The sequence below is a fragment of the Onthophagus taurus genome, chromosome 11 (assembly GCF_036711975.1).
Source record: "Onthophagus taurus isolate NC chromosome 11, IU_Otau_3.0, whole genome shotgun sequence".
NCBI classification, from domain to species: domain Eukaryota; kingdom Metazoa; phylum Arthropoda; class Insecta; order Coleoptera; family Scarabaeidae; genus Onthophagus; species Onthophagus taurus.
The window spans coordinates 22,970,466-22,989,548 of NC_091976.1; the positions used below are offsets into that span (position 1 = coordinate 22,970,466).

General features: G+C 33.3%; 2 protein-coding genes across 6 annotated transcripts; one reads left to right on the forward strand and one right to left on the reverse strand.

Moving 5' to 3' along the window:
* The first annotated feature begins 265 nt into the window (after positions 1-265).
* LOC111427703 (Zinc transporter 77C) lies at positions 266-14,090 on the forward strand. Of its 4 annotated transcripts, none has more exons than XM_023062959.2 (7): positions 266-356; positions 11,338-11,531; positions 11,586-11,949; positions 12,075-12,257; positions 12,318-12,443; positions 12,503-12,876; positions 13,619-14,090. In XM_023062959.2, the coding sequence occupies exons 2-7, from the start codon at positions 11,343-11,345 to the stop codon at positions 13,874-13,876; spliced, it is 1,494 nt and encodes a 497-aa protein (XP_022918727.2). In that variant the 5' UTR covers positions 266-356; positions 11,338-11,342; the 3' UTR covers positions 13,877-14,090. The 4 variants fall into 4 exon arrangements, with proteins under 4 accessions (XP_022918727.2, XP_022918735.2, XP_022918718.2 ...); XM_023062967.2 differs by lacking the exon at positions 266-356 and adding an exon at positions 6,126-6,423; XM_023062950.2 differs by lacking the exon at positions 266-356 and adding an exon at positions 6,193-6,676.
* Positions 14,091-17,177: 3,087 nt separating this feature from the next.
* Positions 17,178-18,509, reverse strand: LOC111427319 (ctenidin-1-like). 2 transcript variants are annotated; one of them, XM_023062404.2, is made up of 3 exons: positions 18,164-18,257; positions 18,040-18,106; positions 17,178-17,886 (listed from the first exon to the last, which is right to left on the reverse strand). In XM_023062404.2, exons 1-3 carry the CDS (start codon positions 18,173-18,175, stop codon positions 17,471-17,473), a joined length of 495 nt encoding a protein of 164 aa, XP_022918172.1. In that variant the 5' UTR covers positions 18,176-18,257; the 3' UTR covers positions 17,178-17,470. The 2 variants fall into 2 exon arrangements, with proteins under 2 accessions (XP_022918172.1, XP_022918180.1); XM_023062412.2 differs by having other exon boundaries at positions 17,178-18,106; positions 18,164-18,509.
* Between the last annotated feature and the right edge of the window lie 574 nt (positions 18,510-19,083).

Below are 19,083 nucleotides of genomic sequence, written 5' to 3' on the forward strand. Positions count from 1 at the left end.
AAATTAAAACTGACATTTAATGAATTTTATTCCTCAATTACAAAGAATAAAGTAAGAAAAACAAATACAAAGAATTCTTATTTGAAATTCTACGTATAAAGTCACTGTACCGTTTCATTTTCTTCTAAAAGTAAACAGCCTCTTCCACTTTAATAGACAGACACTGAGTGAGTTCTTTCGCGAGTGGGACTCGGATTGCTTTAAAGTCAAGCTGAGCATCACTTTTCACTCTTCACCTCTTCCTTCGAGACAAGTTTTGGATTTACCCACGTTTTAGAGAGTTGTTTTGATCTCAAATAGCTTGGTTTACACGTGCTTCTTATCAATAAATAAATGGAATAACAATTAAAGAAAATGTAAGTATAAAATTTAAAATGTGATGTAATTCGTTTTTGTTTTTTGTAACGAAATTGTGAAAGCTAATTTGTTTTTGTGAGTGACCATTTGTATGAGTGGGTTGTAAGGTTGAAATTCTTTGGAAGTTTTCTTTTTTGTTTTAATAATCATAAATTAAAACGTTAATAATATTACCTTAATATATTATAACATAAAATGAAGTTTTAAAATAATGAATTCTTATCGTTTAGCTTTACCAAATAATTCCTATGTTTTATGGAATTTTAGATATTTCTCTGTGTAAGTTACTTTAGAAATGTAAAAGCATAAAAAAATAAATAAAAACTTCTTTGTAAAAAGAAACAAAAGTCAAATATTTCTTTAATGACTTTATAGCAAAAAAATATGTGAAAATAATGAGTCTTAAAACGAAATTTTTATACACCTTTGAAATACCAAACAAATGAAACTTTATTTATTACTTTGTTTTAACTTCCAAGGTTTTAAAAAGTAGAGAAAATTGTATGGTCATGAAACGTTTAAAAATGACATGTTATAATTCATTTATGATTTCTGTTTTTGTTTTTAACTTTTCTTTTGATATCTCCTACATTTACGTAGATCTCATAGACACACTAATAGTGATTAAAAAGTACTTGTACATAATGTTATACTGTGTATTAAAAATCGCTTTTACATAATCCATATATGCTGTCTAATCGAGCATTGTCAGGAAATTAATGCAAAAGAAATTATCAAACTGAAGCGTGGCTATGATTTGTAACATCCTTCACTTCATATTCCCATGGGGTCAACACTGAAAGTTGATAATCATCCCACACAGCTACTATGAGCCCATTTTCCAGAAGCAAAAACATCATTTCGCTCATCTTTTACATTTTTTTTGCTTATTTTCATCTACAAGTCCCTCCCAATTCATTTTTGTAAAGTTAGGTACATGATAACATTTATGCCTTGTTTCCTTACCACATGACAAGTTTGTCTCGTTGCTCTGGATATGTCATTATTTATTCGAGACTGTTTTATAACTTAAAGACTGTTTTAGTAATTGTAAGAAGATTGGCTCCAAACATATTTGCTGCTGATTGGCTTCTTTCTTCTACACCAGTAAAATTGCATTTACTAATCTGTTATGTGCTGACATAGTTTCATTTTGCGATCTATCAGTTGGAGAAACTTTTATCGTTATAGAGCTGTTCCATTCAACGATTACAACTCTTACTGAATTGCTGCGAAGCGGTACTATGATTTGATGATCATAAAACATGCTTAAAAATCTGTGAAATCCCGTGAGCAATCTCATGTCTGGAACTTGAATACAATGCTTCATCAAAGTAATCTTTGTGTGTGGATGCTATGCTCATCCAATAATAACAAAACAGAAACAATTTAGTAGGACCAATAAATCCAATTGGACGGATACATATTCAATTGAAGAGTTCAGAACACTGATATGAACAGTTCCTTCAAGCAATAGATAATTGATTCATGCAAAACACACACAGTGGGGATCGAGGAATCCAAGGAACAATGCTAGCCCACTGCCAGATACACGTCTTTCTAGCTGAAGTCATAAAGGAAAGAAAGACTAATATTAACCCCCAAAATGCTCCTGGTTTTGATTTTATGATTCATCATGCAAACCTAGGTATTGTCCAACACACCAGAATAAGACCCCAAACTTGATTGATTTCCACATCATCAAAAACGTATGAAGCAATTGTATACAAATCGAAAATAACCTTGAGCTAAACCGAATCTTGATTGTATTAACTTTAAGTTACAACAAAAAAGCGGATAAGGAAGGATTTAAAATAACGTTAGAAGAAAGAATTACTTTAACAGTTCCATTGAAGACCGATTTGTGGAGAACAACTATATTCTGATGTGGAGAAGCTGATTAATGATATCAAATATTCATAATATTCGCAAAAATTCAAAAAGATAGGTCTTTTTAGATGCAAACACCTTCATGATCAGGAATGAAGACGGTAGCTGAGACAGAAATAACGACCAAACAGCTTCAAGATTAGTAGACTATTTGGAAAAGGAAATTGCAAATGGCGATTTAAAATTAAAACCTCTACTTGTGTATCATGCCAAAATCCCAAGGGCCATGAGGATTTCAATAAGAAATCTTCTGCAAAACGTTACTGTGAACTAAATAATTTTGAACCAAAAGCTCTATTACTGCTGGATAACGCACCAAGTCATCCCATCAATCTATCGTACTTAAACACTTGCGTTCCGGTGAAAATAGTTTTCTTACCACCCAACACTACGTCGTTAATTCAGCCAATGGACTAGGGAGTTATTGCAAATTTTCAGGCACATTATCTTCGTCGTACATTTCAACAACTTATTGATAAAACAGAAGCTTGACAAGAATTAACTAAGAAGTGCATGAATGGAGTGTGGAAGAAAATATGGCCGGAGGTATCCCACGATTATCAACGAGAAGAGCCTATTATTGGTCAAATTGTCACTCTAGTCGAAACAGCAGGACTAGGAGATGTAGATGAGCTAGATATTGAGGAGCTACTGCAGGTTTCTGGTGAAGGCCTCACCAACGACGACCTTCAAGAACTGGCAGAACAAGGAATTGAAGAAGGCGAAAACTTCTGATGACGATGAACCAAAAGAAATTACTACAGATTTTCCTAAAAAAATTTGGAAACGACAACCGAAATAGTAGATCAAATTGTAGCGAATAACCCAAATTTTTACAGGAGTGCAAAGGCAAGAAGAGGAGTTTTGGATGCGATCGCCAGCTACCGACATTTGCTTAATGAAAGAAAAGAAAGCAACAAATGACTCTAGACGATTTCTTCGCCAGAAAATCAACAATATCAGAAGAGTAAGGCCTTTCATCACAAATATAAACTTTATAAATATTTGTGCAAATGTTTGTGTTATATAAAACATTATAGTTAAGTAGTAGGTGTCAAGCAAATGTTTCCGAAAATTTTGCTACAACCTTTGTTGTGAAAGTTTTTCTGTATCATGCTCAGGATACCGATCTTTTTTAACAGCCTTCATATTTTAGAAAAATTCTCTACATTGATGCATCTGGAAGCAAAAATGTTACACAGCATTGTGTTAATTTGCTACAAGTTTTTTTGTAAAACTTTTTCTGTATTATGCTAAGGATACCGATTTTTTTTAACACTCTTCTAATTTTCATATTTTTGAAAAATTCTCTACATTGATGCAACTGGGAGCAAAAATGTTACAGAGTATTGTGTGCAGCATCGTTCTCTGGATTATAATCAACCTAATCCAGGGAACGATGCTAATCACAGCTGAAGTCATAAAGGAAATTAAGACCAATATTACCCCAAAAATGCTATTGGTTTTGATCTTATAACTGGTCATATCTGAGAAAAGCAATAATTTAAATAATTATTCATTCTGATTATAAGATGTTGCGCAGCTGTGGAAGATCAAAGAGGTGTGGAAGGTCACCTCAGTATACTATATCTTATCGGCTAATATTACTACTGCAGATAAAGTCTAAAAAATAAAATGGAAAAGTCACTAGAAGAACAGAAGGTTTATTCAGCAAAGTCTACAAAGTCAAAGACAAAGACAACGTATGGTAGGGGTTGAACCACAAGCTTGAAATGTAATATTCAAAAATCTTAGAATCCTATTTATCTGAACGCTATTTCAGGAGCAAACAAGATCATGATTACTAACTTGAGAAAAATCCAGCAGGAGTGCCACAGCAGAGTTGCCTACATTTAATGAAAAAAACCAGTGATGTAACTGAAAAATTACAAATAGCTATTGCTGAAATACAAAGCTGAATGGAAAAGTGGTGTATTAACAAAAACAAGTCAGTGCATATCTATCAACAATTAGTTCCCTTGTATCACGACCCTTTACCTAAGCTATTAATTTACTAGATTATTACAATAAAATAATATAAAAATGCATCATCCGTTAACCTATTTTCCTTCCTCCTTTTGCTATAAATGTACTCATTAAAGAAATATCTATTAGGTACATCAGTATATGACATGATTCAAACAATATTTTGCTGATTTGTTCGGAGTTGTGAGACCCAAATGTATCCCAGTGGTGTAGTGTGTTAGGCAGTTGTTCACAATTATGTTAAGTGATTAGTGAGTTAGATGCAACATCTTACGATATCTTATGATCTTACGAATATCTTATGATTTTAACTGTAAAACTTGAGGCATTTTAGAGTAAAGGATGGAGAAAATAATGGATTTAACATAAGATTGCAGTCGCTTAAGTATCTAGGCACAAAAAATCAATTGCGTTAGGAAAAACATTTCATCAATATTTTGCCACTACAAAGATGCACGCATCATGATCTCTTCCAATTATGTCATCATAGGTCTTATAGTAATATTCTTATTTCTTCGTTGTTGAAGAACTTCAGTGTTCTCTAAACTGTTTAATAAGTCAAGTCCAGAATATTTATCTCATTAATTTTTAAATTGTAAGACTTCTAGCAGCTATAGGTTTTGCCGAAAATATCTTTTTTGCTGGGTCACCGCCATTTCTTACTATATGACCTGCCCATCTCAATCTGCCCACCATTATAGTTGTCACTATTTCCAGTACAGTTTTCAGCTGATCCATAGGCATTATGTAGTTCAAAGTTCGATGCAGTACCTTTTTTTCGAATGTGGCTAGCATAGATTCATCTTTTTTTGTTACTTCGGAGCCATATACTAAAATAGGTGTTATAAGGGTCTTATAAATGCAGATTTTTTTGCTTAGGCAAAATTTACAGTTGTATAGGTACTTGGCCGAAATAGCATTTATTCGCACATAAGATGCGTTTCTTAATTTCTGATTCATATTGTAGTTCTGGTCACTAATTGTGATGTTTTATCCAACATTTCGCGGTCTTCTATTATCCATAACTGCATCTCCTCGCTGCAGCTTCCAGAGTTGACACGGGTCTTTAGTTTTCCTTATTGATCTCGATATAATATCCACGTCATCAGCATACACAAAAACCTGAATGGTTTTATTGAGGGTTGTGCTTCTATTGTCTAGTTCTGCATCTCTTACGACCTTTTCTAATGCTATATTAAACAGTAGCACACTAGCGCGTCATGCTATGAAGTAAATACGTACTAGGGATTTATGTTTTTGTAAATATGTATCTATTTACACGAGTATTACAGTAGTAAAATCCGAAAATACTTTCATTCACAAACAAAGTTATCTTTATTTGAAATTCAGATTCAAGTATAAAAACAAATTTGAAGTTTAAAAATTTTGAAACGTTTAAGATTAGTTTCCCAATAAAATTTTCGTTTTAACATTAAACCTTGAAATCAAAGAACGTTTTACAAATTAATGATTCATTGAAATATCTGATAAAATTCTTATTAATGTAATAAAATAGCTCAGATTATTTCTGAAATATCGTACGTTACTTCGAAAATCGATCAAATTTCCTTTTTTGAGAAATTCAAAGTCAAAATGCGTTTATAAACCAACACGTGTTATAACACCTATCAAAATTAAACACTTCCCGATTACCAATTAGTTTTTACAACTCGTCCTTATGCAATGTACAAACCTTCTAAACGCAAACGTGAAGAGAATCTAAAAGAAAAATATTATTAAATCTATTTGAATAAATAAATTAATTAAATCACCTTTTAATCTGTTTTTAATACCAATTTTGTTTCTGTATAAAATCGTGACAATAGGATCAATATTGAAATGGTCATTAACGGGTCAAGTTGAGATAACAAAAAAATTATCGTTTTTAACAATAAGTAAATTTATTTCTTATCAGTTTATATTTTTAAAAAGCACAAGCATTACGCCTTATTGCTTTCGATCAATCGAACATTAATAATTTTTAAAAGTGTGTCAACCACTGTGTCCAGTAGTACACCTTTTTTAAATAATTTTCATTCGCGAACGAGTTGTGGGGGGACGCCAAAACCTCACTACAGCTTAAAAACTTCTTTAAAACGCTACCGTTCTTGAAGTTTATGAACACAAGACTTCTTTGTCTCCATCTTTTCGGATGCCGTGTTTGAAATTGCACCCACATTCAATTTTTGTGTAAGTTTTGTAAATAATAGATACAATTTTATTTATTTTTTTGGGAAATCTTATCTAAGAAAGTCAAGTGGGAGGCTTCAACTTTTGGATTATTGTAGTGCAGTGTGCATTTTGATGCTGTGTGGTGTTTTGTAACAATAACATTCTTGTTTACGGTGTAGGATTGAGAGTTAATTTCTGTTATCGCGAAAACGTAGCGATAATTAACGTTGGTAGTTATTAAAGAAAGTGCTGAACAAAAATAGTAATCCAAGTAAGTTTTAATACTTCAAATTTTATCTAATATTTTCACCTTGTTGATGTTATTATCTTTTAATAGAGTTATTTCGGTATCAATAATTTATTCGATTATTAGAACAATCGTGATTTCATATCAAAGTTTTTTTTCGTTGAGAGATAAACCATTTCCTTATCGATTCTTTTTAGTCTGAAGGTAAACGAAAGGTTTTTTTTGAAAAGGTTTTTTTATTGAACAAAATGAGGATGTCAATCATTAAACCAACTTCGTGACTCAATTGAACCTTAACTATTTAATTATAACATTTTATAACTCTCTATAAAGATAACAAAAAGTGTTTTTGATGTAAAATTATTTATATTAAAAATGTCATATTAAATCACTTTAATCCATTACCAAAAATTATTAATTCAAATTTACTTTTAAAATTGATTCCGAAAATATCTACTGGACCAAAAATTTCAACGAATCTATTTTGTCCCAAAAACAACGTGATGGCTAAGATGAAACAATTTTAGAAGATTTTGCTTTATTCCCAACAAGAACCTGTTAATTCTCTTACCTTGGTTCATTATAAACAGGTTTTGTGTACAACATTTTTCTTGGTCGGTTTTGGTTTTGAGTAATAACACATTTTTAATATAAACCATTTCAATTTATAAGCGATTGTAGGTATTTTTGTTATTTAACTACAATAAGTTGGCAAAACACCTCAATGGATTAAAGTCGATTATAATTTATGATCAACATTAGAAGTTTAAACCATATTTAAGTTTTGAAAATGTTGGGAATTAAATTATTGCTAAGTGAGATATCTACAATAATATTAGGTGAAGCTGAAGAACGATGATCTAGGCTTTGTTTGTGGTGCAATTATAAGCCCAGATACAATATCAATTCAAAGCTGCTTCAAGCCCAAATAGTTGCCATTGGAATGTAATTTTTGACTACCCACTCTTGAATAAGATTTATGATAAAGTCCATAAAGCCATACGCATAGCTTGAAATCGATTCTGAGTGTATCTAGTTGTGGACAAATTTTTTCAGCTAAACATCTACTTTTTATACCTTATCATCATTATTGCCTTTTTCTCTCGCATCGCGTAGTACAAAGGCAGTTATTTGAGAAACAATAAAACGAAGTACACGTAACTATTATCAATGTTCAAGCACTTCACTTTCTATTGTCATAGGATGTATTTAAAATGAAGGTCGAAATTGCCCAACTTGATCCCATGAAGATAAAACCTAAATACAACCTAGACCTTATCCTTCACGTCATCCTAAATGAAGACCACAAACTCAAATCGCAAGAACCCCAGCGGACAATTTCAAAAATTAACTATGATTGTTTCATGATTTTTTGACTTTGTGTGTCTCTTAGTTCTCGTGTTTGTATCGCTTTGTAGAAGATAGCTGATGATGGAGCTAATGGTCCAAAACTAGTCCTGTCAATTAAATTAAATAAATAATACCGGAAGCAAAGAGTTTTCTTAATTAATTGGTATTTATTTTTATATTCCACTTTCGAAACATGGACCTACTCAAACTAAATTTATTGGTTTCAGATTTCAATAATGACCATTTTGCTGGATAAGATAACCATTACGGCAAAAACTATAGAATTTTTTTGAAAAAAACCTTGTTTATTCTGCGTTTCTATCACCCACTGTCCTGAACAAGCAGCGTTAATTTTATTGAAATCACATCAATAACTTGTCCGGGACATTCGAAAATCTACAGAATACATCTAAAAATCCAATGGTGATCTTTGTATTCTGCGTTGGGACCCAAATCTTTACTATTCTCCTAACTTAGTATGCAGTATCTCAATGTGATGCATTTTGTGAAATATATCACTACTGCATAAACTGCATATACTGTTCTTCTAACCAAGAAGGCAATACATATCTTGATAAGAAACTGCTGGCTTATGTGGACTTATCGTCATGAATCATTAGAATTACATTCAATGTCCCAACAAAAGAGATAGAGTCTGCATAGAATCTCATATAAAAAGTCTCCATTGGTGAATTTTCAATGTAAAGGGCTTATATGTGGATAGACGTGGTTTGGATAACATAAGAGGTTATTTTCACTTACTGATCTAGACTCAGCTGATTGATGCAGCTCTAATTAGGCGTAAAATTCTCCAATTACAAAAAATCTATGAAAATTATTCCAGTTTTGTATTCATATGAACACTATAGTAAACGTCAGTTGCAAGCTGCCTTGGCTTAATTACGCCTGACATCAATAAAAACTATATAGTTTTCGTAGCACTATGTAATCAATGTAGCGCCTCGCCCGAAAACGACCTCGGCTTAATTAAGTCTGACATCGTTGAAAAGTATACCGTTTTTGTAGCAATATGGTCTCGATTAGTGGTGGAACGGATATCCAGCAACTATCCGGTATCCGGCCTATCAGGCCATTTTTTTAAATCCGACCGTATAGGCAGATAATAATCAAGTTCAACCCCAATAGGACTTTTATCGATAATTTTCAAAATTTTTCTTATGTAGACGTGGATATCAAGAGAGCAGCATATGCAGCAATGTTGAGAACATCTTGAGGCGTTTCGGATGAATTGAGAAAGGCGTCGTGGTACCAATTGTTTACTATGTTTTTGTTGTGAGGGCAGAACAGGGCCTCATTGCTGAAGGAAAGCACCCTCTTAAGGGCCAGTACTTAAGCTCCTGGGTTTCTGGCAACTTTTGGTACTTCGGAAGTTTGCGGACTTTTTGCCTGTAGTTTTTACCCTTGATTTTGTCACAGGCCTCAATGTATTTTTCACTTCTGAATTGCTGCACTAGCTTTTGGATATTTTTATTAAGCTCGTTGAACATTCTTTTCAGAGCAGGCTCCTCATAGGATCTAAAATCGCGGTAGAGTCGTCTCTTTTCCTTAATCAAACGGAGAATAAATGGTGGCAGAGGAAAATTGTAATGTTTCTTGATGTTGGAAAGGCTTGCTTCATCCACCAAATTAAGCAAGCGTTTATTAAAGGTAGCGATAGACTCGGGTGTAATAACAGGGTTAGATCTCACATATTCCTTTATTCCTGCGTTCACTCTTTCCATATTACAAAGTTTATAGTTTTTGATCAGAGTAGGAGCTACTTTAGGTATTCGAGTGGTTGTATTAATGCAGATCAGAAGACCCAGATGGTCAGAGCACAGATCAGGAATGACATTAACAGACGTGATGAGCGGTCTTGTATGGTATGTTGTTTGTGCAGAAGATTAAATAAGGCTTGGCGTTGGTTAAAATTAATTTCTTGAAGGATCCTTGTGGAAATATCACCAATTATTAATTAAGGTATCCTCTTTTTAGAGTTGCTTCGTTACTTAAATCAGCATCAAAAAAGTGCATTTTGTATCTTGGATCCAAATAAGTTTACATATCTTATCAGCTTTCTTATTAATTGCATTTTTATTCAAATATCGCAATAATGTGGCAATGTAGTATCACTTCAGAAATGTACCAAAAAGTATAACCATAATGGCCGGATAGATATGCCGGATAAACGGATATCCGGCCGAAGGGGATGCCGAATATCCGGTTTTTCGCAAAATCACTAGTCTCGATGTATCGCCTCGCCCACAAGCGACTTCAACTTTATTATGCAACACGTCCTTAAAGACTATTCAGGTTTTATATCGCTTTGATATCGATGTAGCGCCTCGCCCGCAAGCGATCTCAGTTCAATTAGGCCTGACATCAATAAAAACTGTATAGTTTTTGTAGCAGCATGTTATCAACGTAGAGACGCTACGTTCCCGCAAGCGACCTCGGCTTAATTTAATTCTGACATCGTTGAAAACTATACAGTTTTTGTAGCGATATAGTCTCGATGTAGCGCCTCGCCCGGAAGCGACCTTGACTTAATCAAACCGCGTATTCTTGAAAACTGTAGTGGTTTTGTACCGATATGACATATTTCCTCATTATAACACTTACATTAAGATTAGAAAATATATACTATGTAATGGCCTTAATCTGTGTTTCACAACAATTTTGAGTCTATTAAATTTGTGAGAATCAAATACAAACTCATTAATATGATTAAATTTCTTGCAAAATTCTTATTTAATGCAAATACGGTTTTTGTGTGTCAAAGAACTTCATTCTTTAAAGTTTAATATTTAATCATTGATTGCGTCAAATTTTATAAAACCGACCATTAATTGAGTCATTGTTGCGTTAAACTACGCGGTTATTATGAGAACGAACAACCGAAAGAAACCATAAATTTCCATAATGAAGAGATTTCTTAATTTCCCTCATTTTCTCTCATTTCTTGACCTCCTTAACATTGTACGTTTTTTATGTCTCAAATTTGAATCTTAAAGTCAACCTTAAAAGAAAAGTTGTGTAATCGAATCAAAATCGTTATTATAGCTTGACATTGATACGCTGGTTTAGTTTTCAAAGACATCGCCTTTACCATATCTGTAGACAAATTTAAATTTGTTTAATATTCACGATGCACTAATCAATTAGAACTGTTTAGGAATAGTAAATGATGTTTAGTAGACTTTGAACTTGAATAATGAAAAAGGAAAAAGATATAAGGTGTGTCAAGAACAAATTATTAAAAGGAATAAATTTCTTTTATTTATTTTTATGTTTGTAATCAAATTTTTATTTATTTATTTTTTCATTAACAATAGCAATAATGCCAGTGAAGCAATGGTTCAGAAAATTCCAACCAGCTCAACTTTACATCGTTTTAACGATGACCGTTGTTTTCTTCGTCACGGAATTGGTCATAAGTCATGTTACTCATTCCTTAACACTGCTGATGGATTCTTATCAAACTTTATGTAATATTTTCGCATTAACTGGATGCGTTATGACGATAAAGGTAATTAATCGATAAATTATTTTTATTTTCTTCTATTTATTAATAATTTTCCAGCATGGAAAAGATTTTGACAAAAAAGATAAAAATGCAACTCCCGAAGACGTCAAAGAAAACATTAAACATGCTAGTTCTGAATGTGTTGGTGCCGTTAGAACAAAATCGGATGCTAATAAATCCATAACCGCAGCTTATCAAGAAAAGAAATTAAAAAATACATTCGGCTGGGCTCGAATTGATGTTTTAACTTTAGTTATTTGTTGTATTTTTTTGGCTTCCTTGATTTTTTCGCTTTTGGTCGAAGCCATACAAACTTTGGTCCATATTGACCATACTGACGAAATGCATCAACCGATCATGGTCGGATCTGTTGGTGTAACTGGATTAATTTTAAACGCAATCTGTTATTTTTTAATCGGAGGTAAAAATAAATTCAAAACTCAAATCTTTCACCCCTTTCTCTTTGGTCTTTTTTGTACTACTACAATAATTTTATTCTATTTATACTAATTCACTAACTGCTTTAAACAAATTAATTTTTTAAAGGATATACATTTCATCAAGGTAGCTTCCTTTACGTAACCGAAAGCGGCGATGTTGTCTTAGACAAAGTTGTTACTGGAGATTCAATAAAACAAGGAGGAAGAAGATTATCAAGAACAAGAACTGTACCTCCACCACAAAGACGAGAAAGACAAAGTTGTAGAGAGATTTTACGTGATATAACGTGTAATAAAAATTTTATTTTAATTTAATAAATTAATTAATAACTTTTATTTTGATTTCTAGGTTCTATCATAGTGATATTATGCTCAATAATAATCTATTTCACCGAAGCTCATATTGCAAAGTTCATAGATCCCATATTAGCCGTAGTTTCATCAATAATCGTTCTAGTCCTAAGCTTTCCTTACAGTAAGTAACACATTTCTTAGTCTTCATCACAAATATGTTAATACGAGCATTCGTTTTAGTGAAAGAAAGTTGTTTAATTCTTCTACAAACAATTCCAGCAAGTATAGATATAGACGCACTCAAAAAAACTTTACTCGCTCATTTTCCCGATATAATAAACGTCCATGATTTCCACGTTTGGCAATTAACGGCAAACAAAGTGATTTCAACCGTCCATATCATTTTTCAAAATCCGAAAGTTTACGAAACTATCAAAAACGATATAAATCGGTTTTTCGAAGAACAAGGAATCACTCAAGTTACCATTCAACCGGAATTTTTCCCAAAATCAAAAAGTACCGAATCGATTGTATCCCAAAAGGATTCGTGTCTGGTTAAATGCCAAGAAGAAGCTTGTAAAACTAATCATTGTTGTCCCGAATTGCAAGATGAAGTAAATCTAAATACAGTAAAACTTCGGATATAACGAAAATCGTTAGAACGGACTTCGGATATAACGAAGAAAATGTTTTTAAGTCATACTATTAGTATTATCTATTTAATATATCAAAGATTAACTCGGGTTGTTTCTCAAGTTTCTCTATTCCATGTTCATAGATGAATTCGGGGTATTCCCCGAGAGTAGTTCTAGTTTTAATTGTTGTTCAGCGCTATGTTGTTGCATGTTTTTATTGAACGAAAAGATGAACTAACACTAGACCTAGAACTAGAATCATTCGGGTTTAGCCGTCTTAAGAGACGTGCGGCTAAACCCGAATGATTCTAGTTCTAGGTCTAGTGTTAGTTCTAATACTAGTGTTAGTTCCAGTTATGGTTGTTATTAAGCGTTAAATTGTTGTATATTTTTCATTGAACTAAAACTAGAATTAACACTAGACCTAGAACTAGAAACATTCGGGTTTAACCGTGCGTCTTCAGACGATTTGCTAATTCATAGTGTGATATAGTAGTTGCCTATTCATGTGTGACGTCACGAACGGGCCTTCAATCTGTGCACCTGTTGGATTCTGCCGGATTCTACTTCAGTTCTCTTAGAATCTACCATCCTTGTTATTGGATGTGCTGTTGGAATTTGTTTGTAAATTCCTTCCCCGTATTAATCTGTTATATCGAAGTTTTACTGTATTAATATTAATATTTTTTGATTTGATAAAAATTATTTTTTTTGTTTCTAGGATACTGTTTTTATTACTTCATCATCACAAAATATCGCCCAAGAATCTTCAACGATTGTATTAACCTCGGTGAAAGTTGAATCGAACGAATTCAATAAAAAACCCGGTGTGGAGAAAATTGAAAAAATCGAAAAGATTTCCGCTAAAATTGAAAAAATGATCGACGAGGACAAACCGAATTGCTCGACGAATTTGGAGGGTCCCGAAAAAGTTGTTAGTCAATCAATAGAAGAAAACGTCCTTATTGTTAAACAATAATTTTAAATTGAAAATAGTATTTTGTAAATTGAATGCCAAATATTTAAGGAGAAAATAATTTTTATAACTAAGATGTTCCTGTATAAATTTCGTAAGCACTTTAAAAACTTGTAAATTATATAAGTAGGATGATTTTTATAAATGTGCCTGTGATGGTTTTATAAGTAATAATAAAATATTTTTTAACAATAATACAATTTTACAAATACCTGAATTTTGAGTTGTAATATGTGCAGAATAAAGCCGTATAAGCTTAGTGAAAAGTATGTTATAAAGAGAACCAAAAAATCATGTAGATGATTGCTACTTTTAGTTGATGAATGTTGTTGGTATTAATACAAAAAATTTAGCACAATACAAATATCATGATGCCCAAGACAGTTTCACGTACTAGTAGGACTCATTACCACTTTGTCCAGGTGTCAGTGAAACTGCTCACCAAAGCGACTACATCTTCGTCAACAAGTGATAGTAGTGATTTCGTCATGGAAAGAAACATACAAAATGGCAGAATTTCCCCTTCTAAACCAAGAACTTCGCCAAAACGCTCAACCGTGAATCATTTCAGTACTTAATCAAGTTGTTTCCTAAATTATCATACGCAAAAATCGGACAAGACTGAAGCTCGAATGACTCTCAAAATTAATTTCCTGCATTCCCATCTTGTTTTTTTCCCTGAAAACTTAAGCAGTACGAGCGACAAGTAACGGGAGTCGTTAAATAAAGACATGGCGAAAATCGAGTTACGGTACCAAGCATTTTGGGATGAGCAACTACTGTTGGACTCTAACTCTTATACGTAAAACTAATCCTAAAACTTAATTCATTAAATATCTCAAAAACTAGAATCAATCTTAAAAAATAGATTGTAGATTCGTATTCAGAGTCAAATCCAAAACCAAGGAAAAAAATTATGTTTATATTTAAATAAAAAAAAAAAAATTATAATCGTTAGAGTAGTATAGCCATACAGCAAATACTCCCCACGATAAATGTGGTAGATCCAGAAAAATAATCCAAATATTTTCTTATTAGATCTGACAGAACCACATTATTCAAACGCTTCCTAAAATTACAAAAACCACTTGATTTCTTACCATTCTTGTGGTATTTATTATTCGCATATTCTAGGTTTTCCATGGTGATCTGTTTGATGCTTTCGAAAATAACCTCTGATTTAAATACTAAAATTAAATTACAGTGGCATAACAATTAATTTACTCCATCTTTAAACAAATAGTTCGAATAGTTATTATTAAATGTGTGTGTCAACTAAGTTATCTACATTGATCAAAAACAAATTCAAAACTTTCTATTTCAATTATGTCTAAGTCAAAAATCATTGTAAATATACAATTTCCATATTCCAGTTTTTCCATATCTCTTTCTCCAAGCCTCTCTTATCCGCATCTCTCCATCAATACAATCTTCCAACTTCTCCGTGGTCTTCTTCTACTTCGTTTTTGTGGTGTCGAGGGCAGTACTTTCTTTGTTAGTCATAGTTGAACAATTCTTTGGATATGTTCGTATCAACTAACTTGGGCACTTTTTATGTTATCTATAATGTTATGTGTTATTTTCATCATATCCCTTATGTCTTCGTTATTATACAGGGTCCGGCATAAAATCCTGCCGTATTTCTAAACGCAGTTCTAAACAAGCAAGGGAAGATGTAGAAAAAATGTATTTATTTGTGAACAATAAATGCTATGCCATTTTACAATATTTGGTTTTAAAAATTATGTTCAGTAAATGACTTCCTCTATTCTTGAGACATTGACGAAGCCTTTCCCGGACATTGTCTATAGTTCTTCGAGTAATTTCCGGTGGAATGGCAACCACTTCATAGATGCGACCTTAGATGTTTGCAGGACTGTGGGGCGACGTTTTTACACATACACTTTTAAGTGTCCACAAAGAAGAAAATCACAAGGTGATAAATCGGGTGACCTCAGTCGAATGCTTGAGGATTTCATGTCCACTGAGGTTACCCTGCGTCAACTTGAGTAAATAGCATATCTTCAGTGATCACACTTAAAGCTGCATCCTTTTGTATATACAGATAAAGTGGTGTGAGGGCTTCAAGAACAGCCGTCGGACAAGGTCTCATTGCACTCGTTATATTAAGACATCTCTTAAGACGCTCTCTTATGATTCATTTTTGACCATCAAACCAGTAAGGCATAGACGACCATGGGTCTAATTATTGCTACATAGGCCCAGTATACCATTCATGGTTTAAGACCTCAGTTCCTTCCAAGGAGCCTGCAGCAGATTTGGTGGTTTAACTTAGATCGGAGTTTTTTTGTTGCTACCCTGCTCTAGTCACCGCGACCTATAAAATCTAATGTAACTTTTTCCCTTTAAAGATTTATGGTACATCTAGGTTCTTGATGAACCTTAGTATTGCTCCAAAGCCTTAGGTAACCTCTGGCCACGTAGTCATACAGAATATGTACAGCAATCTCTGGCTTGTCATTGCAAAGCCGACAACTTTGATACTCAGCTTGTCCAATGTTAAAGAAATGGTAATTTAGGGACGTGTGGCCGATCAGGAAACCTAAGAGGGTCCCTAAGTCTTTTGCGAAGTAGTTATCATACGCCACATCGTATCCTGGAAGTTCTTTCCAGCGCAAAGCTACCTTTGAGTCCTCCCATGTGTTAATCACCACTTTTATGTGGCTTTTTTTTTAGTCCACAGCCGGGTTGTGTTCCAGTAAAGGGCGTCTTCGCTCCTTCTTTGACCAGCTACTTCGCCTTTTCATTACCCACAATGTCTTTGTGACTTGGAACCAACCATAGAGTAAATTCATTACCCCTAGCGAGTTTTCTCAGGTTATCGGTACATTCTTTGATCAGTGCGGATTCACAGGTGTCTGAATTGCCATTAGGACGACCCGACTGTCCATAAAGACGTTTATCGATGCCTCTTTCAGTCCCTTCACAATGTTCAAAACGATGCAGAAGTTTATGACAAAAACCTTATCCCAAAAAATAGTTGTATCCGAGCTTAAGGGCATCTTAATGATGTCCATACCTACTCTGGATCCAACTGTCTTTGAAGCATCGGTGTACCAGGCCAAGGCTCCTCTTTTGAGTTGAGGCTCACCTTTTGTCCATTCTTCGCTGCTTCTAAACACGACCTTATAAAGCAGGTCGAAATTATATTTTGTCAGTATAAGATCCGTGGGACACTCGGTATATACAAATCTTAGTGAAATCTCTTGAATCTTAAATGATGAACTAAACGATACATGTATTTAAAACGGAAAGTATTTGTATTGGTATAAAAACATTTCTTTTCTTAAAAACTCTTTTATTTTTTAAAACCAACAATAATAAATTAAAAACTACATTTTGGACTAATCCCTAATCTAAAAATTGTTTTATTACAAAATAAAGGAACGATCTCTAAAATTAAAACGGGCAAAAATAGTCAATAGAAAGAAATAAAAAATAATTCGACCAGATTAGTAACTTTCATCTCCGATTTCGAATATTCGGAAAAAGAAAGCCGCAAAACGCGTTTTTTCCTTTAATCGTACTCTTAAAGATTTCAAACATCTTTCACCACACCTGTTGTAATTAACAGTTTTAGTAGTGTTCATTTGCTTCGCTCCCATGGCTTCCTCCTCCATAACCGTAACCACCATAATTACCATCATTCCCATCATTGCCATCACTTCCTTCTTCTGAACTTTCTCCACCCTGATAATGACCTTCGAATTTACCACCATAATAACCACCATCATGACCGATATCTTGACCACCATCGTGTCCTCCATCTTCACTTGTTTCACCACCACCATAATACTGCCCTCCATATCCACCTAATCCAACATCCTCATGACTTTGTCCTTCATCGGAATTTTCTGAATTGCCATAATTTTCCCCATAACCACCTTCTTCGTGGCCACCAAATCCGTTTAATTCTTGTTTGCTATCACCTGTGGCGTATCCATGATCATATTTTCCCCCATGGTGAACTTCCAATTGGCTCGAACTATCACCTGAAGAAACAGGATGATCTAAAAATTGTTTGTGCTCTTTTTTTATGTAAACGGGAACGGGATGATAGTGCTTAATGTGGATGTTTTGGTATGATGTGGGCCGATCGTCTTGATGATCGACATTTTCAGTGAGATGATGATGATGATTCAAACCTTCGTCACTCTCTTGTTGGATAATCCCACCGGAAACTAAAGATGTTGCAATTAACGTAAAGAAAACCTAAACAAAACGATTATAAGAAACAACAATTATTGATTTATTATTATCTTTACCCACCAAAACTTTCATGATGATTCGTTTTTATTTCACTGAAACTTTTTGTTATTTAACTTTACTTTCTTGCAGTTGGTTGTGACACTGGTATCTTCTTTAACTCGGCTCTGATTTTATATAGAGGAAAAGCTGTGGTGTACCCACCACAAATCCTCCGTGCAAAACGGTAATTATTAGCGAATACCAAACAAACTACGTCTAAATTTCACGGTTATTGTCTTACATTATTTTTTTTAATAACGTTGACCTCAAACTAACTCTAATCATTAATTAAAACTTGAGTTTTTTTTAGTATTACTCATCTATATCGGTTTTTCACAAACTTCGAAATGGTAATTTTTGAAGGTTCTTCGTTTAAAAATAACAAAACTTACAAATTGATGTAAATTTGAGATGATTAAACCCAATTTTTTTAATCGAAACCTTGAAATTAACCCACGTTGACTCACACAGTACTTAATTAATTAACCCATTAGCATCAAAACTGTTTCCCCTAACTAATTTTATTGTGTAATCCTAATTGATGAAGGTTTTAAGGAAGTAAACAAACGGAAGAAACTAATACATTGTTTTCTTATTCAATGTCGTTTAAAAATGAGATTTAAATCTGTGTACTATATCATAAAAATAGAATGTATTAGTGATTACATTAATAATATGAGGAAGTAATTAAATAAAGTGATATAACTTTATTTAACCCATTAAGATGAATTTTAGAAACGATACGAATGTAAGAGAGCTATAAATTGGACATCTGTCGAATGAAAGTTAATAAACGTGTCGCGTTTAAGACGCACACCAAACCGTCCGGAACAAGTCCTGTCGCAAGTTTCCGCTCGAATTTCTTTGGTTTCTCTGTGGAAAGTCCACGCGTGTACGCGTGTCTTTGAATAAATTCACTGGGGGAACTTGTTTTCGATGCA